The 26,829-nt window shown below is 35.6% G+C and overlaps 1 protein-coding gene across 2 annotated transcripts in view; it reads right to left on the bottom strand.

Annotated features, from left to right (window-relative positions):
• Positions 1-5,231: 5,231 nt before the first annotated feature.
• The window catches only part of arid3a (AT-rich interactive domain 3A), a 117,969-nt gene continuing 96,371 nt past the window's right edge, over positions 5,232-26,829 (bottom strand). The window contains exons 4-9 of one of the 2 annotated variants that reach the window (XM_030131391.1): positions 26,658-26,730; positions 18,844-19,027; positions 17,654-17,901; positions 13,502-13,792; positions 8,902-8,991; positions 5,232-7,072 (exon numbers count right to left, since the gene is read on the bottom strand). In XM_030131391.1, the coding sequence (XP_029987251.1) occupies positions 6,921-7,072; positions 8,902-8,991; positions 13,502-13,792; positions 17,654-17,901; positions 18,844-19,027; positions 26,658-26,730 (1,038 nt within the window). In that variant the 3' untranslated portion in view covers positions 5,232-6,920. The remainder of the gene's footprint in view (positions 7,073-8,901; positions 8,992-13,501; positions 13,793-17,653; positions 17,902-18,843; positions 19,028-26,657; positions 26,731-26,829) is intronic. The other variant, XM_030131392.1, reaches the window with a different exon arrangement.

Raw genomic sequence — 26,829 nt, 5'->3', positions numbered from 1 at the left:
CAAATTTAAAAAAAAAAAACAAAAACAAAAAAAACAAACAAACAGATTTTGGTACATATTGGAGCTATTTTTTCAGCTACTTATCAAAATTTTGACCATATCTCTTACTACTAACCCAATAACTTCCAAATTACTGCTCATTTATAGGGAAAAAGGAAGATTTTGTACATAAAATATGATCTTAATATTAAATACAAGTTTCATAATGTGGTGTATCATTGGGAAATGGCCTGTTTTTGTAGCAAAACACAAAACTACATTTAATATATATGGTAATAAGGAACGTGCAGCTTAAATGATGTGTAACTCTAAGCTTTTTGGTGTTAAAATGCAATGCTAACCTTTATGCTCTGTGCTCAAACTATGAGAAAATGACCAAAAATGTCAAAGTTTGAAAAAAAGCAGAGATTTCCATGTGTCTGATTCTCAACATGCGGCCTCATACAGTAAAAATGCACTTGGTTTTTGATAACACTGAGAACCTCAGCTCTTGTGAATCGCACTGTCAAAAACCACATGAGCATCATTCACCGGCTGAAAGGCAACGGCTGAGGCTGAGGTTTCACTCTGGAAATAAATATACATTTACTGACCCAGAGTAACCGATTATCACGTAAACAGTGTATTTGACCGCGTGATGTACGAACAGAAAACCTTCTTAAATAAGCCTGAAGCTGCTGTCTATCGCAGATGCAGGTTTCAGTTCCTCAAATGTTTTTCAGACACAGAAACTGTTTCACTGGTTGAGTTAAAATGGTGTGGTCACAGCCGACTGCCCACTGTAATCTGAGCCTGGCCATACCGTCTGATTCTGCTGCTCCGACTTGATAAGATCAGAGCTGAAACTAGTCCTGAAAGTGAGTTTCAGAGTCTTTTCAGCATCTCCATCTTTTTTTCTCGTTCCTTTAACTCTGTGGTCCAACCTGCTGGAGGAGGCAGAGAATGTTCTATGTATTTAGGTCTAAGAATAAAGACAGTGATGTGAGATAAATGTGGAACAGCAGGTGAGCTGAACTGAGGCACTATTTCAATCATGTATAATAATAATAATAATAATAATAATAATAATATGTGACAATATTGCTAAAATTGCACTTAATTTTTCATCAGATATTTCAGGTTGTACATGCTTGTTCCAGTTGTTCATATTTTCATAATGTAATTTGACTTTTTTTAAAAAGCTAAAACAAAGAGAAAAAATTTGGATTATGATTTATAGGTTATTATGCTATTTTTTTTAAATGCTTCACTGAATTTGAAACCCACTGTAGATCAAAATTGGGCTGAATCAAAAATAAAAATTAGTTTGACATCCCTGCTGTAGAGTTTTATTTATACATGAAATAAAATAAGGTTTCTTTGTGTGAGTTTCACTGGGTGGTTCACCGAGTTTGATTCAATCTGAGTTCAATCTGTTCAGATACAGAACGATTTATGTCATCTGTGGCTGCACGATTTAGTAAAAAAAAGTCAAAGTGAGATTTCACTTTACCTGATATATTATATTATATATTATATTATAATATATTATATGTACACAAATATAAATAAGTGTTCCTTTAACTCTGTGGTCCAACCTGCTGGAGGAAACAGAATATTCTATGTATTTATATCTAAGAATAAAGACAGTGGTGTGAGATAAACGTGAAACAGCAGGTGAACTGAACTGAGGCACTATTTCAATCATGTATGCCTATATTTGAGTCTTTTAAACACACAACATCTATAAAAATGGAATATTCTCTTTAGACTATGACAGTTAATATTGCATGTTCTGATTTTTCTGCTAAAACTGTAAAACACAAACAAATGAAGTAACACAGACATAAGTACTGTATGTAGTTGTACACTGAATGAAAATCTGAATGTAGGTCAAAGCTGCTGCTGCTTTTTTCCGCTTCTGTAAAATGAAACAAGTCTAAAAATGGCAGAACGACGCCCCCGAAAAAACTCATAAACCAGTACAAGGCTTATTGTTCTCAAACTATTAGAAGTACAGCGGTTCTGTGTGATTAACTCAACCAGTGAGACCCTGATTCTGTTTTGCCTCTGACAAACATGTATTAGATGGAACTTTAACTGTACTTTCTGAACAGAGTCAATGAAGGCCACTGTGATATAGGTTTTTACATGCGATGGAGTTAATGTTGAGAATAAACTGTCATCATTTTGAGTTTCTTGATTTTCTTTTGCTCTCCCAGAGACACATATATATTAATTTTTTAAAGATATTACACAAAGAGCGTTGCATCATGGGTTGTTTAAACGGATTCTTACTTACGTTGTTGGCTATCGAGTGTATAAAAGTCTGAAAATGTTTTGTTGGTTTTGTGAAGTGGGAAAAATTTCTACTCATATACTCTACATTTTGTACATTCAATCTACTCTATATCAAGATATGATTTTTATATTTAACTGATGCTGCAAAGCTCTGACTTATGGCTAATTTTTTTTTTTTGTTTTTTTTTTTAGCAAAAGTCTTTAGCTGCACATACAGTCCTGTGGAAAAGTCCTGGTCCAACGTTCTGTTTGTTGGTTTATTACAGTTCTAATGTCCACACAAATGCATTTGTCTCTGTACTTAGATCCAATCTGATATATGTGAAGTATGAACAGCAGGAAAAAATTAAAATTCAGGTTAAAAACAGCTTCTATAAACCAAAGTGGTCATATTTAATGTGACCTCCCTTTGCATTTAACATGTTTTTAAGCCTTTTATTCAGACAATATGACATTAATTTTCTGATGTTTTATTCTAGGTTTCACTCAACACATGTCAGATGTTTGTAACTCTTTGTGCTGCTTCTTGTCATGGGGTCAGAGGTCAAACTAATTGGTGGCTTTAATCTTTACAATCCATTTAGTTCAGTTTTTTTTTTGTGTTTTTTCAGTCTGTGCACGTATTTCCTGGATTTTTTTGTTGTATATGAAGAAAACAGAATGTGATATAAATGTCTGATCATTTCAGCTGTGGAAAAAAAACAGAAATAAAGGTGGAATAAGACTTTTTACACAGTAGTGTATAAAAGAGTCTTATTTTCATGTCTAACGCTCAGCCATATGGACCAAAAAATGTAATCTAGATTTTTTTTGTCAATGTTACGAATAATTAAATAAAATTTTCTCACTGTAATAATCATGATTTTGCGATTTATGAATTTTTCATGCTTTCAGAAAGCTAAAGCCTGAATTAAATGAATTAATTTGATATTGAATCATTTGTGATGTGTCTTGTCATGGGGTCAGAGGTCAAACTAAATAGTGACTTTAACCTTTATAACACATTTAGTTCAGCTTTTTGTGTGTTTTTTCATCTTGTGCACATATTTCCTGGATTTTCTTGTTGTATGTGAAGAAAAGAGAACGTGATATAAATACGTCATACGATCATTTCAACCCTGAGGAACAACAGAATTAAAGATGGAATAAGACTTTTACACAGTAGTGTATCAAAGAGTCTTGGTTTCATGTCTACAGCTCGGCCATATGGACAAAAAATTAAATCTAGATTACTTCAACGTTAAGGATGATTAAACTGATTTTCCTGGCTGCATGAGCTGAAGAGAAAACTCAACTGCATTTAGAATTTTTGTTGATGAGAGGAATAATCTTGATTTTGCGAATTCTGAATTTTTCATGCTTTCAGAAAGCTAAAGCCTGAATTAAATGAATTAATTTGATATTGAATCATTTGTGCTGCTTCTTGTCATGGGGTCAGAGGTCAAACTAATTAGTGACTTTAACCTGTACAATCCATTTAGTTTGTTTTTTGTGTGTGTGTTTTAATGCTGTGCACATCTTTCCTGGATTTTCTCGTTGTATGTGAAGAAAAGAGAATGAGAAATAAATATGTATGCTCATTTCAACCCCTGAAAAAACAACAAAGATAAAAGGTGGAATAAGACTTTTGTACCTGTAATGAGAACTGTGCATCTGTAAACTGAGTATGAACCATGAACCAGCCACTGATTAGCAGCTGGTTTGGTATTTAATTGGAAGCGTAGAACGGTTTTAAACGGAGGTACTGTGGTTCTCTGGTCCTCTCACGCTGCGTTAAGGCCTCAGAACAGAACCTACAAACAAAGCCTGATTGACTTCCTAACTAGCATCAGTAGGAATGAGGTTGCTTTGCGTAGGGGCGGGGTTAAGGGCTGAGTAACAACCTTTACCAGTCAACAGTCCAGACAGAGACGTAACACCAGCTAAAGGTCAAGAAGCCGATTCACGACGCTGAGCAACGTGCCAAGTGACGCTGATTCGCTCTGTGCTGCAGCGAAAGTCCCTCCAAAGTAAGACACAAGCGATAAGCGCTGGGCTGCAGCCGTGGATCACAATATTAAGTAACATCTAGACAGGATTGCGAGACATTCTCTGTGATATCGACCTGACCTCATCACAGCACAGGATAAGAAGCACTTGGATCCGAAGAAGCACTAAGTCATGCAATACACATAGCCGAAACAAAAATAAAAGCATCTGATGATATAAAAATACAACAAAATGTCACATACGAGCTGAAGAAACTGCCGGCCCTTTACAGAAGCACGCGTAGCTTTTTCCTGATTGTCCGAGTGATTGTCACCACGTTAATAGTGATACAGTGGGAACAAATCACAGTTTTTCTGCTTTGCTCCTGATTAGTCTACAAATACAGGCATGCATCTGACCTTAAGACAATCACTCCACTAAAAAAAAATAAAATAAAATAAAACAAAAACAAAAAACAATGGAAATATATAAAAAGGGATCTTTCAGCAGAGAAAGATGCAAAACAAAACAATTGCTCTGTCAAGTGTAATAGAAGACGGCGGGATATTGTACAACGCGATTATCGTGTAACGAACATGAACACCTGAGAAAAACCGGCGTGTTTTTCATGTAAAGTTTGAACCCGGCGGCATTAGGAACAGTCGATGAGGATGCTGGTCCGGGTCCCAAGTCCAGCGTGTTGACGTGCGATGAGGAAAAAAATGAACGGCGGAAGGCGTTGGTTCATTTTCCCCAAATGCACATCTGACCTTATTCTAACAGCAGCCATTTTGAACGCTAACAGTTAGCAGCTACTTGCATGACTCATACAGATATTTATCCAACAGGCTTCAAGTCAGCAAAAAGTATAATATTAGACTATGTCAACAACAACAAAAAAATTAAGTTTGCTTTGCTTTTGTTTTCATCCAGAATGTCTGCTATGTAGCATTATAGCTAATCAGCTACTACTAGACTGCTTATTTGTTGACTAGGCCTCGTGTCAACAAAAATCTAAAAATATGTTGACAAAAACCCTAAATTTATAGAATCAGCCAATTGTTTCAGGAAGAACAACCACCGCTGTATCTATTCAACCTGAATTATTGCGATACAGCGTTTTAGCTACAGCAAAATTGGTCACTACGTAGCATTTTAACTAATTAGGGACTACTAAGCTGCTTTTTTGTTGACTAGGCCTCGTGTCAACAAAAACCTAAAATTCAGTCACCAGTTTTAGTAAGAAAATCCACAAATGCATGTATTCAACCAGAATTACTGTAATGCAGCATTTTAGCCACAGAAAAAATGGTCGCTTTGTAGCATTTTAGCTAATTAAGAATTAGTAGAGGGCTTTTTTTATTGACTAGGCCTTTCATCAACAAAACTCTAATGTTACGATAACAGAAAAATTATGGAAAATGTATGGAATTAGTCAGATGTTTTAAGAACTGTTTGCTTTCAAGACTGCTATGTAGCATTTTAGCTAATTAGCAACTACTTGACTGCTTTGTTTTTTGTTTCTTTATTGGTTGTTGGGCCTTGATTCATAAAACATCTAAAGCTTTGTCCACAAAATCCCTAAAATCACACAATCAGACAGTTTTCAGAAGAACAGCAACAACAGTACTGATCGTATTTAACCAGAATGTCTGCCATATGGTATTTTAGCTAATTAGCTACTACAAGGCAGCTTTTTTTGTTGACTTGGCCTTTTTGTTGATGAAAATCTAAATTTATGTGAAGAAAAACTGTAAAATAATGAATCTGCTCGTTATTTTAGGAAAAACAACCACAACAACTGTTAGTATTCAGCTAAAACTACAGCTATGTAGCATTTTAGCGAACTAGCCACTACTAAATTGCAGTAAAAACCAAATATTTGTAAAGGTGAGCATATCATGTTGCAGATTCTTGAAATGGAATATCCTTTTTTTTTAACTGGAAAATCTGGTATTGATATGACGTGCAAGTCATTAACAAAATGGCTGCCACATGAATAAGGTCATTACACAAAATGAGGTCACAACGGTACAAAGTTATATGCCCTGAAGAAACAACATATACCTTAAAGCTTTTCTGATTAAAAATAGAGGATATTCATATTTTCTCATAGTTTTTAATAGAATTCTAAATATATAGATTTTCTTCCTGCAGTGAGAGGATTGTTAAAAATTTAAATGATAAAACACAAGAATGAGAGTAAAAATAACGATAATAATGACATTGAAAAGATAAAATTAAAAAAAAAAAAAAAAAAAAATCTCTCCCCTACAGGATAAAACGTCGCTGTCAGTCAGTAGCTGTGTTTGTGTGTGTAAACAGTGTATTACCCTTTATAGTTATTACCTTCTCTTTTGTTCTCCAATAATCTGTACATTTATGCAGAAATAAATAATTCACAGGTTGTGCATACATATTTGTTTAGCATATACTGGCTCTCTTGAGATATATTTTTTAAAATAATTTTGGCTATGAAGAACAAAAGAGGTGAGTTGGTGAGAGAAAACCTGAGATAGTGTACTTCAAGTGACGTGAGTTTCAGTTTGTATGTTGCGGTGTGGTTTACGGTTCTGGTTTTTTTTGGCATAGATTGTGTAGAAAATGAGGTTGTTTTTTGGCTTTACTTAGCGTGGTAATTAAAAAAATTAAAGGGAAAGGCTGAGGGTTTGTTAAGACAACGGGTTGCTGGAGGATGAAGTTGAGGTAGGTGTGTTCTGCTGCTGCTGTGAGACGATGCGACTGCTGACGGCTTTACTGGAGACAGACGATCCAGATGCAGAGGAGGAAACCGAGCCTGCCGCCGCCTGAGCAAAAAGAACACCTGAAGAGAAAAGAAATAAGGTAAACAGTTACATATATATAAATAGTCTTATTACAGGGTATCTGCAGGTCTGATGGAGCTGAATTTCTGACTTTTTAAGACATTTTTGAAGGCGTCTTTGGTCAAATTTCACACATTTCAGTCACATAAATAACACTGGTCAACAACAAATTTATTGTTTAAGTTTTTTGAGCTGATTTAGGATAATTTTGGTGTGCTGAATCCAAAAATCACATTAATTTTGCTCAATTCGGTCAACTTTCTGAACTATGCTACATATTGGCTTTTGAACATTTTTGTTTACATTTATGGGCATTTTCACATCATATGATACAAAATTCTTTCATATTTCTTGCAATAAACGAGTTCTGAAGATTTCACTTTTGCCAAATTATGATTAATGTTTTTTTTAATATTACAGGTGAATGAAATGGCTTCGACGACAAGATCTTGCAAAAATAAGCCTGATGTATTCTGCTCCATCTGCGGTGAATACACCATTGTACCTAACAGGAATCAAGTCACAAGTTTCATAAAGTGTGCTTTCCAATCTTATTTTGGTATTAATTATTATATTTTGTGAGAAGATCAAATTTTTCAAAATCAAATTAGCAAAAAAAATCTGACCTGATTGAGAAAAACAGATGTCATTTTTGGATTTAGCGCTGTAAAATGGTCCTAATTCAGTTGAAAAAACCTAGACAACTTGCAAAAAACACTTTTTTGTAACCCAGTGTAATAGTTCAAAAGGACTCATGGTATTTATATATCAACAATCACAAAAAATACACAAAAATACAGCAAAATGCATTGAATTAAACAAAATATATGCTAAAATACACAAATAATATGCTACAATACACAAAAAATACACCACAATGCTCTAAAATATACAACAATCTGCTAAAAAGCACTAAAATACACAAAAAATATGCATCTGCAGATTTGATGAAGCTGAATTTCTGATATTTTTCAAGAAGTCTTTGGTCAAAATTCAGACCTTACATTCATGGAAATGCCAGAAAAAATGGACCTCATAGTTATTGTACAGCGACATACAAAAGAAATACACTAAATACACAAAAAATAAACTACAATGCACTACAATATATTAGAATATGCTAAAGTACACTAAAATACACTACAATGCACTAAAATATACAACAATCTGCTAAAAAGCACTAAAATACACAAAAAATATGCATCTGCAGGTTGGATGAAGCTGAATTTCTGTCATTTTTCAAGGCGTCTATCATCATATTTCTGACCTTATATTCATGAAAATAGCACAAAAATAGGCCTCATAGTTATTGTACAGCAACATGCAAAAGAAATACACAAAAAATAAACTACAATGCACTTATTTTAACCTTTATTTTAACTAGGTAATACCCACTGAGATCAAGATTTCATTTGCAAGGCCGACCTAGCCAAAAGGTCAGCAACACACATCATAATAACAAAAAATATACAAAAATACACAAAAAAAATGGCATCTGCAGGTTTGATGAAGCTGAATTTATGATTTTTTATGACATTTTTCTGGTTGTGTTTGGTCAAATGTCAGACCTTCCATTCACATAAATAACAGTCCTCATAGTTATTGTGTTGAACCATGTTTCAATCCACTGACTAATGTTTCTGCTACTGTTAAAGCTCGGACCTGAACCCCTCCACCCATGAATGACTGAATTATTACACACCAGCATGTATAAAAACACACTAAAATGCAGGATTAATAAGCCCCCGTCTGTTTCTAACTGAATACTGAAATACTAATAGAGTGAACAGGAAGTGAAGCCCTGGAGTCACATGACCGCGGTACCCACCGGTGTACACGACTCCGTTCAGCTCCACGGACATGCTGATGCTGCTTGTGCCGTTGGTGGTGAGGTTCATGGCCGAGTCCTGCCTCCCGTCTGTCGGCGACAAAACCAGAGACAAACCATCGTTAATGTACCATAGAGTTTTATTTATATGTGAAAAGTTTCTTTCTTTGACTTTCACTGTGTGGAATCACGAATCTGACACTGTTTGGATGTTTTCACGGTCAGGTGTTGAAGGTGTAAAGTTTCTCAGTGTCAAATAAAGTCTGACTTTAATCTGATTTATGTCATCTACGGCTGCACGATATATAAAGCAATACTTGGCTTCCGGTCTGTCTACATTTGTACATTAATTATGAAGACAAATTCTGATATTTAATCTCTGTGTACAAATGATCATTTGTTGCTTTCTGTTGCATTCGCCTGTACAGAACTGGGCCAAAGGGTTTTTGTTTACTCTGCACCTTATGAATGGAATCAGCTGCAGAAAGATCGGAGACTAACAGTTAATTTCACTGAGTGCTTTAAATCCAAACTGAGAGTTCTTGAGGCCGACCCCATAACTGGCACTTGTCGTCAAGTTATTGTCGTCATGTGGCGTCTGTCGTCGTCTGTAACAAAAATTTCAATCGTCTTCTTCTCTGAAACTACAGTTCCGATTGACTTCAAACTTGGTACACAGCTTCTTTATGATGATGTCAACAAAAGTTAGTGAAATTATTTGGATCCGGATCTGATTCTGGATTTGGTGCCACTTTGAAAAATGTCCCCATTATAAGAGATAGGAAGTGGATGGATGCAATAACTCAGTAAATATAAATGATCTCCAGTGTAAATGTCTCCAGTCCAGCCCTGATGGGGAGATGACCCAAACATAATGTCCACATGCTGATCAGGATCTTCTTCTGGATCTAGAACTGACGCAAAATTTAACATGGGCTCTAATGGGGAAAAAATTTCAATCGTCTTTTTCTCCCAAACTCCAGTTCTGATTGACTTCAAACTTGGTATACAGCTTCTGTATGATGATGTCAGCACAAGGTATTGAAATTATTTCGATCCGGATCTGATTCTGGATTTGGTGTGACTTTGAAAAATTTTCCCATTATAACAGATAGGAAGTGGATTGATCCAATAAATCAGTATCAATGATATCAAGTTGGAATTGGAATTTTTTATAGATCTGATTGGAATATGAGCAAAACATGAACTATTTCTGTAATAGAATAAATACACAGAACTGGGTGAGAATAAATGGCATCTGGATACATTTCCCAAAGCTTTGAATTTGGCCGGTAAGCTACAGGGCCATTGGTCGTATTTTTTTTAATCTGCTTGTAAATGTTAGTTTTACAAACTATTTATAGTCAAATGTGTCTGTTATTTGTGTTTTAACAGTGTAATCCTGTAACTGTGTGTTGTGTTTGCTGCTGCCTATCTTGACCAGGACTCCCTTGGAAAAGAGGTTCGTCATCTCAGTGGGATTTTTTTTCCTGGTTAAATAAAGGTGAACTAGTGCGTTGACCCATGGGGATCCACAGGTTCTAGATGTGGTCGTTTTTATGCTGTTGTGTATTCGTGCATGCTGTACCACATTTGTCCAGCAGTCACCGCCAAAGTGTTCTGGGTATAGCAATGTGATTGTAAGGGTATTGTATTCTAAAATTACTAATATTTGACAAAATATTGGTCCTATCAACTTGCTGTTTTTGCTAGGCTGTGCTTTGACCAAAAATATGTAAGTATGACACACTGCAGCAGTCAGCTCTGTATGGATTTTGTGTGAATCCCCAGACACACATACATGCACACAGACGCCACATGGCTTTTATAATATAGATGATAATAATAATGATTTAGTGAAAAAGTCACATTGAGATTTCAGTTTACCTGCTCACTTATAATAAGTTATAATAAGTTATACTATATTATATTAGATTATCTGTACACAATATAAATAAGTGTTTAACTTTAACCTACTCCTTTTTGGATGTGTAAATATCACAACAATTGTATTAAGTATTTCCGTTAGTACTATAAATTTATTTTCGGTTGTCTTTTTGGTAATTTGCTTCAGGCATTTGTCGGTGGTGTATGTGCTTTTAATATGTATATATGTATAATTATATACTAATGTTACAGCCTCTTGATCAGATCGTTGTTGGAAATGAGGATTAGTTCTGAACCGACTTAAAGTAAATACAGGTTAAATAAATAAAATAAAATAAAATCCTCCTAAAGCTGGACCTTTAAATTGTTATTTTTTGTGATTATATAACTGCACAGGCCGATGCTGCGATTCAATTAACTGTGCAGCTCTGGCATCGCCACAAATATTTAGTTTCCAGTCAGGACCATATAAACAACTTTCACACATGTAATGACGAACATGAAGGCATCACCGCACAGAAACTCAAAAAGGACAACTGAAAAATGAGGAAACATCTAAATGTTAATGTGTTTTTGTTGTATGGTTTGACTGGAGCTGGAGTCGATCTGTGAACCTAACAAACAAAGCGACTACTGTGGATTTGCAGAAGCGTCCACTCGAGCGTTTCCCTTCAGTCACCTGTGTTTTCAGTGCTGAGAAACGGCCCGTTGCATCTGATCGACAGGAACCGAGCTATAAGATCAAAGTGTCTGAGAGCCGGAGGGAATCCCCATCCACACATGTATGTCTGCATGATCTATATTTCTGATCTACACACACTCCTTCCATACGACAAACAGGTCAACATACAGTTCTGCTATGGGTTACTTCCTTACATGGGTTGTGTGTGGTTTGTGGTTAAACAACAAAAATGACTTTCGATGTAAATGCTAACTGCCAACGATGCTGACAAAGGGTGAGAACCAGCTCCCACACTGTAGGGTAAACACCTATATGTAAAAAAAAAAAAAAAACCCTCCTTAAATATGACTTATCCTCAGATTATTAATGAAATAGGTGGATTTAACAACCTATAACTGGGTATAATTAATCACCTATGGATGCAGATGTTGAACGCAGCGTCTTTATGATGGTCACTTTAACCCACAAAGACCCAAAAACCTACTAGCCACCGAAACCATCGACTGATGTAAAATCTATATTATAACACTGGAAGGTCTCAGAGCATCTGTCGGTCTGAGTGTGTACCTGTGCGGTTCTGAGAAATTGAGACATTTTTAATTGGCCAATTTGGCACCAACAGTTGAGGAATAGTCCCAACTCAACATTAAATATCTTTGCTCTTTAATAAGACCAGTATTTTGGGAGATATTAGTAATTTTGGAATACAATATCCTTACAATCACGTTGCTGTGCCCATGACGGTTAACGGGAAGCGTAGTGCCACGCTGCTGATGCTAGGAAATGAACTTCAAAACAGGAACGATGCATTTCCTAACTTCAGTCCCTCCCTTCAGTATTAATATATTAATTGTTGTTTCAATTTTAAAGAATGATTTACCAAACAATACTTATAAAATACAGACTAACATCTTTTCCCATAAAACAGCTCTCCCCAGCATAAAAACTGCCACATCTAGAACCCATGGTTCCCCACAGGTCAACACGTTAGTGTTTGATAATTTCTGAAACACTAAACCCATCAAAATATGTAAACACTGGATCTACAAATACACAAAACATTTAATAACAGGCAGAATATTGTTAAAGTTGCACTTACTTCTCTTAAGACATTTCAGGTTCTTCACATTTGTTCAGGTTCTTCACAGTTTTTTTGGAAAGGACCGTTTATAAATGTCAACATTTTCATGTAATTTTACTTATTTACACATAAACAAAGCGAAAAATTTGGAGTTGTCATTATTTATAGATGATTATGATGGTACTTTACTGGTCTGATCCACCTCAGATCATGTTGGTCTGTGTCAAGGTTCTAATAGTTTTGGATTTTTCATTGTAGTTTAGTTTTATTTAGTTTTGACTTTCTTTTCACTGATTCAGTTTGAATTAGTTTTTAGAGCAGGTTTGCTAGTTTTTATTAGTTTTTGTTATTTTCTAAATGCTTAGTTTTAGTTTAGTTTTAGTATTAATTTTAGTTTTTTCATATCTTTTCTCTTCTTCTCTCTCGTCATATTCAAATAAATCCCAGACAGGACTCTGCTGCTTTCTCCAAACTTTAGTCTCCATGTTTCCAGGTAGAGTGGGGACCAGAAGACGACTGGAAACCACAAGTGACGACAAGTCAAGGACCATCAAGTGTCGTATGGTGCCGCTAGCTAAAATTGCTAGAGCGAAATAAATCGATTTCGTATCAATCTCACATTGACAAAAACGAAAACGAAGGGAATTTTATCCATAATTTTTATCTATTGCAGTTAGTTCTGTAAGCACACAATACAGTTTCAGTTAGTTACCGTTTTTTTCTTTTAATTACAGTTTTTATTTATTTCAGTTAACGAAAATGTTTTTGCAATTCTAGTTTTTGTCATTTCGTCAGTTTTCGTGAACGACAATAACCTTGGTCTTTATGTGAAACCTGAAATAACATAATTGGATTTTTATAGTCATGTAAATGGGCTCATTGTGTAGCTGATGTGGAAGGTGAACGTCAGGTGTGGCTTTAGCTCCTCCCCTTTTGGGGCGTGTCCGTACCTTGGTTGTTGATGCGGATGTTCATGGGTAACTGGCTGGTCATGGCCAGCAGGTTGTGCTGCAGCGCTCTCTGCAGCAGACGGTGATGTTCCTCAGCGGGCAGGGCCATCTTCTTCTCCGGCGGCTCTCCGGCCTCCAGTTTATCCCTCAGCTGCTCCAGAGCGGCCACCTGCGCCGCCATCGCCGCCTGGGCCGCCGCCGCTTGCACGGCCGCCACCGAATGTCCAGCCAAAGGGCCGGCCGGCAGACGAGCCACGCCCATCCCTGGCAGAGGCGTCCCTCCCTCCTCTTCTGGTCAGATGGTGAGAAGAAGGAAGAAAAGGAGAACTTTAGACAAGAACAGACATATATGACAGAGGAGAATGTGTTGGTTCCTCAAACAACATGAGCTGCAACACAAACCTGATGTACACTATATGGACAAAAGTATTGGGACACATTGAATTCAGGTGTTTCTTTTCTAACAGGGGTCTGGGATACAAAACAATAATAACAAACGTCTTACTATAGTTTTATATTGAGATAAATATTATTGCATTGGTTAGTTTGGATTAATTTGTTATTTCTGCTTCTAAAATGCCTCAAAGATGTTTTTTACTTTTTTACAAAATTGATTTTGTTTTTCGTTTTTTTAATCAGTGACTATAATTTTAAATGTTCTACCTCTTGATTTCCAAAATATTTTTCATGCTCTGACTGTAAATATTAATTTTCTACCACAATTAACCATCTACTTTCTTCACATTCACTTTGGAAGAAAAATCTCCCATTAAACTTTAAGGAAATATCAGTGTTTTCATCTCAAATCAGCACGAACATGTCATCCTGTTTCTGACTAAGATTTATACTGACAGCCTTATTTTTGGAATTGGACAATATTTGTTTGCTGTGATTGTTATTGTTTTCTTTAATTTCCATCCTATGCTGCCTGTGGAGGTTTGTAGGAATACACATACAGTTAAGAAAAAGGAAAAGAAACTGGATTTAACTGGATTTAAATGTATACATTGTATTGTACTGATAAAAAAAGGAAATCTAATAAAAAGTAAATTTAAAGAAATCATCATGAACAGAACATCTTACAGCTGTAACCATGACGTATCCCAATCCTTTTGTCCGTGTAGTTTATAAACATCAATATTACCTGGGGGTGGGTGGCAAAGCGTGTGGTTAAAATAAAACTTTTTAAGGGGCTTTTTGCTGCTTTAAATGTCATGTGACGTGTGCTTTTATTCTGATAGATGGTTAGTTGCTGGAAACGCATACATTTGGTTTAATGATGACAGACAAAAGCAGCCAGAACTAGTTTTACCTGTGAGTGTCAGGTCATTTATAAAAACAGCGGAGGTTGTAAAAGCAAAAATTCCACTGCAACTTACTTCCACTATTTCAGCAAACACTGCCGTCCTGTGATAATACAGTATTAGTCCTGTCTGCATCAGCATTTTTTGTTCCCTTCACAGATTTATTCAGCCTCTGTCCTGGTCAAGGATGATGGAGGCTGTGCCCATGATGAGAAATTAAAGTGTTAGGTGGAATTTCAAGATCCTCATGTTGCAATATCTGTGTTATTTGTAGCCACTAAGGTACGGTCATTTTGTTTGTTTTGTTGCATATCCAAAATAAACTGAACTGAATAGAGCATGGATATTCACTGAAAGAGCAAATTTCAGTCAATCAGTGGATGTTTCTAAACTATATGGACAAAAATATTGGGACACATCATGTCTACAGCTGTAAGATGTCCTGTTCATACTAATGTGAGATATACTTAGCGCCATTAAAAACGCACCGGTCAGAATAATATGGATATTTGGAGATTAGAGCTGTGTATTGGCAAGAATCTGGTGATACGATACAAATCACAATACTAGGATCACGATACGATATATCACAATATATCATGATACTATTAAAAATGCAATTTTTTTGTTTGTTTCTTTTTTTTTTAATGATTATTTCCTGGAAGAACTGAATTACACCAGAAATATGCACAAATACTAAACATATTTTTATTTGATGACAACAGGATCTAATGCTATAACACAAAATGTTCCTGTGTTCAAACTGAAATGATGTTTTACAGACATTACAGTTAAAGATCCTGTTCAAATGTTCATATTCTATTAGTTCAGAACTAATATCAGAACAGTATTTTAGTTCAATCCCAAGTAAAGAACTACCATCTGCCTCTCAGACAGTAAAAAGTACTTTTAGGATGATTCAAAGAACCATTATTTAATAAAGCAGTGTTAAATAATAATAAATAAAATATAAACAATAAAGAAAACCAAAAAACAAAAATGAACCTCCACCATATCTGCATTTGAATAAATACCTAAAAATATCGATACAGTATTTTTTAATATCGATACAGTATTGTGAAATGAAATATCACAATATATTGCAGAACCGATATTTTCTAACACCCCTATTGGAGATATATTAAATTAACTGGTTTGGTGTTACCTTTATATTAACTCTTTCGGTGCCAGACAGTTAAGGGGCTAATAAGCCTTAAAAGTGCCACAGAATTTGGCCGTTTGTCAGTATTTCGTGTCGTTTTTATAATCGAAGTCTGAATCGTCATCAGAACTCATTTTCTAGCAGATGGGACTGTTTTGACAGATCGCTGTGTTTACGATATTACTACAAAATGGCCATCTAATTTGCATATGATTTCATTCATAAATTCATTCATAAAATTTCCCAAGCAGAAAACGAAATGTGAGCTCTTCCTTGGTCAAAAACCGCTCGGTAACATCCGACCGATTGCTACTTAGATTCAAAACGCACCGGACGCAGCCGATTCATTATTGATTGTAATTTGCATAATTTATTCGGTTGCGTGACCTCAAATTCCCGTCTGGTCTCAAAAGGGGGACACAGAAAGAACGTCATCGAAATGTGAGAAAGAAATGGGGGTGGATGGTTTGTTTGTACACAAATATGGCGTGTTCTCCAAAGCCAATCTGATCGGCCCGTGGCACTTTAAAGGTTGTATTCGTAAAGCCGATTTAATCGGCCCATGGCACTGAAAGAGTTAAAGAGGGAGGCACTGGTCATTAGTGAATGAACTGTGGACAAATTGTGATCAACTTAACACGTTTATTCGGTCACTGAATACAGGTACTCAGAAATTGAAAGTGTAATCATTCAATATCAGGTGTGTCTACCTCTAGTTTCCAAACGAGCAGTGCAGCGAGGACTGGTACCAATCTGGCACTTAGACGACTGATTGTATAGCGATAAAAGCACACACGGCGAGCGACTTCACCGTGGCTCAGACCTGTTCCTAACACGCCAATGGCACGTTCTCTCTGTTGTAAGTTATGGTATTTTGAGCTGGCAAAAACATTTGGGCGTTTTCTTTGCTGACTTTATATCGGCTATTGACCACACCTAACACCTAAAGTTACCTGTCGTGCATGACTCTGCACAAGAGATTTGACTCAACGTCCAACATTAAGGGATTAGTCCAAACGCAGACGTCACGTGGATCAGGAATGAAAAAAATACAGCTGTTAACTGTATTACTCATCTTGTGAGCAACATACACAAAATAGGCACCTGGGCACATCATTTTCTGGAAACTACACCATATGGTTGTGTTTTTAATGGTGATAAGTATATAAACATCAATATTTCCTTAAAGTCTAACGGGAGGGTTTTCTTCTTAAGTGAGATGTGAAGAAATTGAATGGTTAGTTGAGGAAGAAAATTATTATTTACAGTCAGAGCATGAAAAATATTTTAGAAATTTAGAGGTAGACATTTAATATCATTGTCAGAGACTAAAAAAAATAAAAAATCAATGTTGGGAGAAATTAAGTAAAAACCATCTATGAGGCATTTTGGAAGCAAATATAACAATTTAAACCAAACTAACCAATGCAATGATATTTATCCCAATATAAAACTATAGAATGATAACTATCTTACCTAACTTACCTGGTTACATAAAGGTTAAATAAATGAACACACATTTGTCATTACTGTTTTGTATCCCAGACCCCTGTTAGAAAAGAAACACCTGTGTCCCAATATTTTTGTCTACATAGTTTTTATAGGATGACGATGGGAACATGTGGGTTGTGATTTAACCTAATTTTCAGACCCTGATGTAAAAACAGTAAAATCCAAACATCGAACCTTTCTTTATCTTCTGAATGGGCGTCAGCGAAGCCCCGTTGGTGACCACCGGTAGCCCGATGGCAGGGTTGGGGATTTTAGGAGAGGAGAGCATGGTGGGCGTCCCGTTGGGGGAGTAGGTGAAGAGGGAGGTGCCGAAGCTCTGTCGCCGGCCTTCCCTCCGGTTACTGTCGATGGCCGCCTGGAGCTCGTTGGGGTTGCTCAGTCCCCTCTTATCACATTCATACGGGTACAGGTACTTCATGTATCTGAAAGTATCGCAGAGATATGATTGGACTTTATTTATCCCACTGTGGGGAAAACTGACAGTTAACAGCAGCAGCAACATACGACAATTCATCGAAGGAGTGAGATAAAACAACATCATGTTTGAGAATATAAATTAATAACCTAACAGGACAAAATTCAAATTTAAAAGAAGAAAACTAAAAAAGGACAGACATCACATAAAGGCAAGTCTATAAAAATGTGTTTTAAGAAGTGATTGAAAAGATGTTAGTGATTCTGCAAGCCTCATCTCCTCAGGCAGGCTGTTCCACAGTTGAGGGGCCCTGATGGAAAAGGCACGGTCACCTTTACATTTAAGCAGTATAACTCAAGTTATTACCTCCACCAAGGAACGGCAGAGGCTCTGTTTTCATCGGGGTTTGACTGTCTGTCTGTCTGTCTGTCTGTCTGTGTGTGTGCAGGATAACTCAAAAAGTTATGGACGGATTTGGATGAAATTTTCAGGAAATGTTGATACTGGCACAAAGAACAAATGAGGAAATTCTGGTGGGTATGTCTGTGTGTGTGTGTGTGTGTGTGTGTGTGTGTGTGTGTGTGTGTGTGTGTGTGTGTGTGTGTGTGGGGCAACTGATCTGCCTTGGACGTGGAGGTCTGCACTCTCCGAGTGCTTTTCTAGTTTTTAATTTGAACAAAAAATTATTCAAGGAAAAGCCAAATGTATTGTTATAATATTGATGTTTCTTTCAATAAAAGTTGTGATTGCACTGCTGTTACAATGTTGTTGGGGTTGAGGGGGGTCTGCAGGTTTTTCATCCTCCAAAGAGGGGCCCTGACAGAAAGACTGAGAACCACTGCTGTAATGAAACAGTGGAAGGACTGTCATTTTAACAAGAAGGAGTTTGGCTGAATGCATCGCGATAGAGTCTGATACAGGTGATTGGGGGGGGGGGGGCTGTACTGACTGTGTGCGGAGGGTGAAGGCTGCGCTGGTGATTGAGGTAGGCAGGTTGAGTCCCTTGGTGATCTCCCTCCACAGCTTCTTGTTGATGACCTCCACCAGGCCGCCCTTCTCCGTCACCAGCCTGTAGAGCATGTACAGATCCAGGACCTGCTTGGCCATGATGGGAATGCGGTTCACCGGGGTTCCTGTTGGCAACACACAGAGGTCAGAGGTCAGCGGGTCAGCTGGGTAAAGAATAACACTGTGAAGGCAGGAAATCTTCTGATGTCTGGTTTGCACGGCAAAGTGAAAAGACGAGCGAGTAGAACATTAACAAACAAAGGCAGGACACGGAGTTCAGCGGGTTCATCCCAACAGAGCGACAGCACAAATACCAGTGTGTTTTTTCCCCTTTTGAAACGGTCCATATGTCCCAGTATCTATTTGATTATGTTTTACTAAATGGTATGTTTTTATTCATTTAAGTGCCTGGTCTTTGATGCTATTGAACTGAATAAATAAAAGGTTTTAGCTTAACCCATAGAGAGAGAGAGAGAGAGAGAGAGAGAGAGAGAGAGGAGAGAGAGAGAGAGAGAGGAGAGAGAGAGAGAGAGAGAGGAGAGAGAGAGAGAGAGAGAGAGGGAGAGAGGAGAGAGAGAGAGAGGAGGGAGAGAGAGAGAGACAGAGAGAGAGAGAGAGAGAGAGAAAGAGAGAGAGAGAGAGAGGGAGAGAAGAGAGACAGAGAGAGAGAGAGAGAGAGAGAGAGAGGGAAACAGAGAGAGAGAGAGAGAGAGAGACAGGGAGACAGAGAGACAGGGAGAGAGAGAGAGAGAGAGGGAGAGAAAAGAGACAGAGAGAGAGAGAGAGGGAGAGAAGAGAGACAGAGAGAGAGAGAGAGAGAGGGAGAGAAGAGAGACAAAGAGAAAAAGAGAGAGGGAGAGAGAGGGAGACAGACAGATAGATAGATAGATAGATAGATAGATAGATAGATAGATAGATAGATAGATAGATAGATAGATAGATAGATAGATAGATAGATAGATAGATAGATAGATAGATAGATAGATAGATAGATAGATAGATAGATAGATAGATAGATAGATAGATAGATTATTAATCCTGAGGGAAATTGAAGAATTGTACATAACAAATACAGGACATATACAAAGTAATAAAGGATATGCACAAGGTAAAAATAAAAAACTAAACTGGCCGATGCTGATCATCATGTTACTATTAATAGACAAACTGATTAATCAGTCTGTTGCTCTATATAATATCCTTTATTTAACCAGATAAAAGCCTCATTTTTTATCAGTGACGTGGTCTAGAATAAATAGAAAACCCTACAAACTGTGACACACTAGAAATAACTGAATATCACATCCTTAACATGAGACAAAAGATCAAAATAAAACAGGTTCCATTTCTATACAATAAGAGCCTTTTTTTTTTTTTTTTTTTTTAAACAAGTGATTTTAATTGTCTTAAAGTAACAGATCTGATTTAGATCCTAATGCAGTTTTTTCCAGGAAGGAGGAGTCTATTGAAGGGTGTTTTTGTCTGATTGTTTTCTAATGTTAATGTATTCATTATAAATGTTTTGCTTAACCCATAAAGACCCAGTGCTACTGTTATGGCAGTTCAAGAATTTATTTTTTCTGTATTTTTAACCTTTATTAAGTGATTTCTCTCCATTAATTCCAATATTACCCTCTGTATTTTACATTTTTTAAGTATAAATCAGGTATTTTCCTATATTTAATTCAGTGATTATGTAGCTGTTCTGCATAAAGTTGACAGTTATTATATCAAAAACAGATTCAGGTATCTTTTTTTTTTTTATCCCTATCACCCAGTTGTAAACACAAACACAAGACTCCATTGTGCATTAAAAGTAAAATACTGTACGAAAGTCTTATTTTTATCTTTATCTTTGTTGTTTTTTCAGGGTTGAAATAATCATGCATATTTATTTGTCATTCTGTTTTGTTCAGATACAGGGAATATGTGCACAGTCTCAAAAGACGCACATAAAACCGAACTAAATGTGTTCTACAGGTTAAAGTTGCAATTTAGTTTGACCTCTGACCCCATGATAAGAAGTAGCAAAAACAATTAGAAACATCTGACATGAGTTGAATGAAACCTAATATGAAACATCAGAAAATTAATGCCATAAATCTCATATTGTCTGAACAAAAGGGTTAAAGACATGTTAAATACAAAGGGAGGTCACATTAAACATGACCACTTTGGTTTAGAGAAGCGGTTTTTAACCTGAAACTTTAATTTTTCCTGCTGTTCATACTTCACATACATCAGATTGGATCTAAATAGAGACAAATGCATGTGTGGACATTAGAACTGTAATAAAACAACAAACAGAACGTTGGACCAGGACTTTTCCACAGGACTGTATGTGCAGTTAAAGAGTTTTGCTAAAAAACTGGCCATAAGTCGAGAGCTTGGTAGCGTCAGTTAAAAATAAAAATCATATCTTGATATGGGTCAAAACACGATATTCGAAATCTCTCTGACGGGACATTTTAGAGACAATTTGACAGATTAGTGTTGCTAAATGACCCACATTTTTACTTTTAAATTCATTTTTGCTTTAGTTGGACCATAAGAGATTATCCAAAACAAGAAGCTACTTTATATTGAAATAAATGTTAGAATGGTAATCAGTTAAAGTTTGCTCTCTGACGGGTCATTACTGTGTTTTGACCCACACACAGTAGACTGAATGTACAATATGTAGAGTATATGTGTAGAAAACCCACTTCAGAAAACTAGCAAAACATTTTCAGACTTTTGTACACTCAATAGCTAACAATATGAGTAAACAACCCATGATGCAATGCTCTTTGTGTACTATCTTTAAAAATGAATACATGCGTGTCTCTGGGAGAGCAAAAGAAACTCAAGAAACTCAAAATGATGACAGTTTATTCTCAACACTGACTCCATCGCATTGTCTGAATAGTGATGCGCAATATCTAAAGTATAGGAATAGAAATTTTACCCACTTCAAAGAAAACCAGCAAAACATTACACTTAAATTACACTTTTGTCCTGAGTGACAATAATTCTGACCTTTGTAAATGCAAACCCTGTCAACTACTTCATATAACAAATAAAATGATAAAAAAGAAACTAGAACAAGCCTTAAAACCTAAACTGAAAATCAAATCAAATCATAACGGTAAGATAAAAATAAAAATGGATGAAAAAACTGCAAAAAAAAAACACAAAAAACAAACAAACCGTGAGACAACGCAGAACAGTTTGGACCCTCTGTGACATGTTTTTATTTTAACCGATAAAATTCTTCTGCACAAAAACCTCTGAGGGTTTGTCTAGTGTGAAGTTATTCAACCTTGCTTACACCTCTCAGAATCACCGCCCAGACTAAAAATGTGAAGTGAAACGTTTGACGGTGAAACCTGTTCAGCCTGATTTCTCCTCCTTGACAAGACGAGACGCATTCATCACTTTCAGGTCAAGAAAGGGACTAAAAAACACAGCTCAGGTTTGACATAAAAACACATCGTTTCCCCTCCTGGGCTCATGTGGACGTGGCCTCAGCGGCGCCGTCGTCCTGCAGGGGGCGCTGTCGGATGCCGGGAAGGGTCCGGGCAGACCCACCCATGAGCCGCCTCTGACTCTGTAAACATTTACTGCTGGTTTTTCAGTTGTGAACACATGTCTGTTGTCGCCCGTGTCAGTCCTCGGTCTGCTGATCTGATTATATCGGCCATAAATCAACATGTCAAAGTGACAAAACTGCTTTGTGTTCATCACAGAAGGGCTGAAGGGCACTTTCTACTCACTACATGGAAATCCAACACACAAAATAACTGCAGAAGGGGAAAATTAATGGTCAACACTACTTTTTTTAAAATCTGTGACCGACTATTTCTCTCATCTGACTTTTGTTGTTGTCGTCCATCTGACGTGTTGAATCAAAACTGATTATTTTCACCAATTTTGTTCACATTTTTCATACTTTTGTTTCCATTCATTTTGTTGATTATTTTGTTCATTTTTTTAAATTATTCTATTCAGTTTTTGATTATTTTGCTCATTATTGTTCATTTTGTTGATTACTTTGTTCATTATAGTTCATTTTCTTGGTTATTTAGATCTTTTTTGATTATTTTGTTCACTTTGTCAATTACTTTGTTCATTATTGTGCATTTTATTGGTTATATTCATTTTTTGATGATTTTGTTGATAATTGTTGATTTTGTCGGTTCTTTTGTTCATTGTTGTTCATTTTGTCAATTACTTTGTTCATTATAGTTCATTTTCTTGGTTATTTTGATCTTTTTTGATTATTTTGTTCAATTTGTCAATTACTTTGTTCATTATTGTTCATTTTGTTGGTTATTTTGTTCATTTTTTGACGATTTTGTTGATAATTGTTCATTTTGTCATTATTTTGCTCATTATTGCTCATTTTATTGATTATTTCGTTCACTTTCTCGATTGTTTTGTTCATTATTGTTTATTTTGTTCATTGTTCATTTTCTCGATTACTTTGTTCATTATAGTTCATTTTGTTGGTTATTTTCTTCATTTTTTGATTATTTTGTTGATAACTGTTTTGTCACTATTTTGCTCAGTATTGTTCATTTTATTGATTATTTAGTTCATTTTGTCAATTATTTACTTCATTTTGTCGATTATTTTGTAAATTTTATTGATTATTTTGATCATTTTTTCGATTACTTTGCTCATGTTGCTAATTATTTCATTCATAACAAATTTATTTCTCATTCTCAGTCATAAATCAACACACAAAATAACTTCAGAAAAGGAAAATTAAGGGTCAAAACTACTTTTTTTTTTTTTAAATCTGTGACCCACTATTTCTCTCATCTGACTTTTGTTGTTGTCGCCCAGTTGAATTTTTCTTGTTAATGATACAAATCCAAGAGGAAACATATTAAATTCATTCATTTCATACAAGCTGTCACTTTCTCTAAATCACAAAATTTTCATTATTCCTCTGGAGACATGTCATGCTCAACAAAAATGAAGGTTGAATGGATCATACATATTTATTTCTCATTTTCTTTTCTTCAGATACAACAAGAAAATACAGGAAATATGGGTTGTGTAGGTTAAAGTCCCTATTTAGTGTGACCTCTGACCCCATGACATGAAACAGCACAAACAATTGGAAACATCAGATGTGTTGAACCAAACCTGATTATCTTGACCAATTTTGTTCAAGTTTTTAATACTTTTGTTTGGTTCCATTCATTTTGTTGATTATTTTGTTCATTGAATTGACTATTTTGTTCATTTTTGGTCATTTTATTGATTATTTTGTTCATTATTGTTCATTTTGTTGATTGTTTTGTTAATTTTGTTGATTATTTTGCTCAATATTGTTCATTTTGTCAATTATTTTGTTTATTATAGTTCATTTTGTTGGTTAATTTGTTCATTTTTAAGTTATTTTGTTGATTATTGTTCATTTTGTTGACTTTTGTTAATTTTGTTGATTATTTTGCTCAATATTGTTCATTTTGTCAATTATTTTGTTCATTATAGTTCATTTTGTTGGTTAATTTGTTCATTTTTAAATATTTTGTTGATTATGTTCATTTTGTCGTTATTTTGCTCGTCATTGTTCATTTTAATGTTTATTTTGTTCATTTTGTCAATTATTTTGTTCAATATTGTTCATTTTGTCGATTATTTTATTGATTATTGTTCATTTTGTCGATTACTTTGTTCATTACAGTTCATTTTGTTCGTTATTTTGTTCATTTTTTGATTATTTTGTTGATTATTGCTCATTTTGTAGTTATTTTGCTCATTATTGTTCATTTTATTGATTATTTTGTTCATTTGTCGATTATTTTGTTGATTATTGTTCATTTTGTAGTTATTTTGTTCATTTTATTGATTATTTTGATAATTTCTTCAATTACTTTGCTCATTTTGTTGATTTTTTAATTTATTACATATTTATTTCTCATTCTCAGCCATAACTCTACATGTCAAACTGACAAAACTGGTTTGTGCTCATCACACAGAGCGGCTGGACACTTTCTACTCACAATATGGAAATCCAACACTGCAATTCATTCATTTCACCCATTTCTGTCATTTGTAATGAGATGACGGGCTGTTTTGATGAGCTGAAGGGGAGTATATGTGTCTCCGTTGTAGTTTTGACGTTCTTCTGTCGACAATGCGTTGTAAATGTGTGTGTATGAGTGTTTTTTTTTGTGCCAAGCTGAAGACAAGCGACAGGATGGGAGGGTAAACATATCCATTCCCAGGCATTGATACGATATGTTCCTTCTAGTTATAGCCTGGGAACGACGGGGGTTGCACAACCATAAAGCAATCATCTTTGAAATGAATGAAGACCCCACCCATCGCGGTGAAAGACGAGTAGACAGTGCTGTGTCATATGTCAGAGAAAGACAGGGGGGAAGATCTTCCTCTCTCTTCCTCTGTCTGTCCAAATACTGAGCGGTAAAAAAGCCTCTGCACGATAAAGCAAAGATATACAACAGGACGAGATAAGGCGCTGAATGGCCCAGGTGTCATATGTAACACTGAGCAATGGGAGCAAAACCCTCTGTCACGGTCTGTGTAAGTTTATATCACGATACTATTCAACAAACCTCATTGGATAGGATTAATTCTTCTTTTATTTCTATTCACTTCCAACCCTTTCCATGTTTGTTAGAGTCACATTTATGATCATTTCCTGGATTTATGATGAGGAACACAGGTTGTTGTCCGATGGTTTTATAAGCGATATGATGACGTGGAAAAAGATATAAAGAGGAAAATGAATAAATCATCATCAATACATGAAAACGAGGTAAAAACAAGTTGAAAACAAGATGAAACAAGGGGGAAAAAAGGATACAGAAACAAGAAAATGAGACCAAAACAAGATGAAATGAAATAAAGCGAGATAAAAACAAGATGAAGCAAGAAAAAAAGAGAAAAACTAAGATGAAAATGAGAAACACAAAGATGAAAATGAGATCAAAACAAGATGAAAATGATAAAAAAAACATGAAGGTGGGACAAAAACAAGAAAAAAAAGAGATAAAACAAGACAAAAACAAGATAAAAAGAGACAAAAGGAAGATGCAACAAGCCAAAAACAAGATGGAAATGAGACCATAACATGATGAAGATGAAACAAAAATAACAATAAAAACAAGATGAAATGAAATAAAGACAAAAGCAAAATGGAACAAACAAAAACAAGATAAACACAGACAAAAATGAGACAAAAAAGGTGAAACCAGACAAAAACAATATGGAAATGAGATAAAAATCAGATGAAAACAAGATGAAAATGATACAAAAACATGAAGATGAGACAAAAATAAGAGAAAAATTAGATAAAATAAGACAAAAAACAAGATAAAAAGAGACAAAAGGAAGATGCAACAAGCCAAAAACAAGATGGAAATGACACCATAACACAATGAAGATGTGACAAAAATAAGATTAAAAACAAGAAACGAAATAAAGACAAAAACAAAATAAAACAAACAAAAACAAGATAAACTGAGACAAAAATGAGACAAAAAAAAAGTGAAACCAGATGAAAACAATATGGCAATGAGACCATGACATGATGAAGATGAGACAAAAATAACAATAAAAACAAGATGAATGAAATAAAGACAAAAACAAAATGAAACAAGTCAAAAACAAAATAAATTGGGACAAAAAGGAGACAAAAAAAAGTGAAACCAGACAAAAATAAAATGGAAATAAGATAAAAACGAGATGAAAATGATGTGGAATTGAGACCAACCCCCTCAAACATGGATCTACCTCTTTTCTGCATGAAGCTGAACAGATCGTCCAGGAACTCCTTCCTCTTGGGGTCTGCATCCAGCTCGTACAGCTGTGGACGAGAACAAGACACAGATTAATATCAATGGCTATCCACTGTTACCACGGCAACCCATCATCATTATCAGGAGTGACAGCGGAGTCTAAACCG

The sequence above is a fragment of the Sphaeramia orbicularis genome, chromosome 4 (genome assembly GCF_902148855.1).
Source record: "Sphaeramia orbicularis chromosome 4, fSphaOr1.1, whole genome shotgun sequence".
Classification (NCBI taxonomy): Eukaryota; Metazoa; Chordata; class Actinopteri; order Kurtiformes; family Apogonidae; genus Sphaeramia; species Sphaeramia orbicularis.
This window is presented reverse-complemented; position numbering and strand designations above follow the sequence as displayed.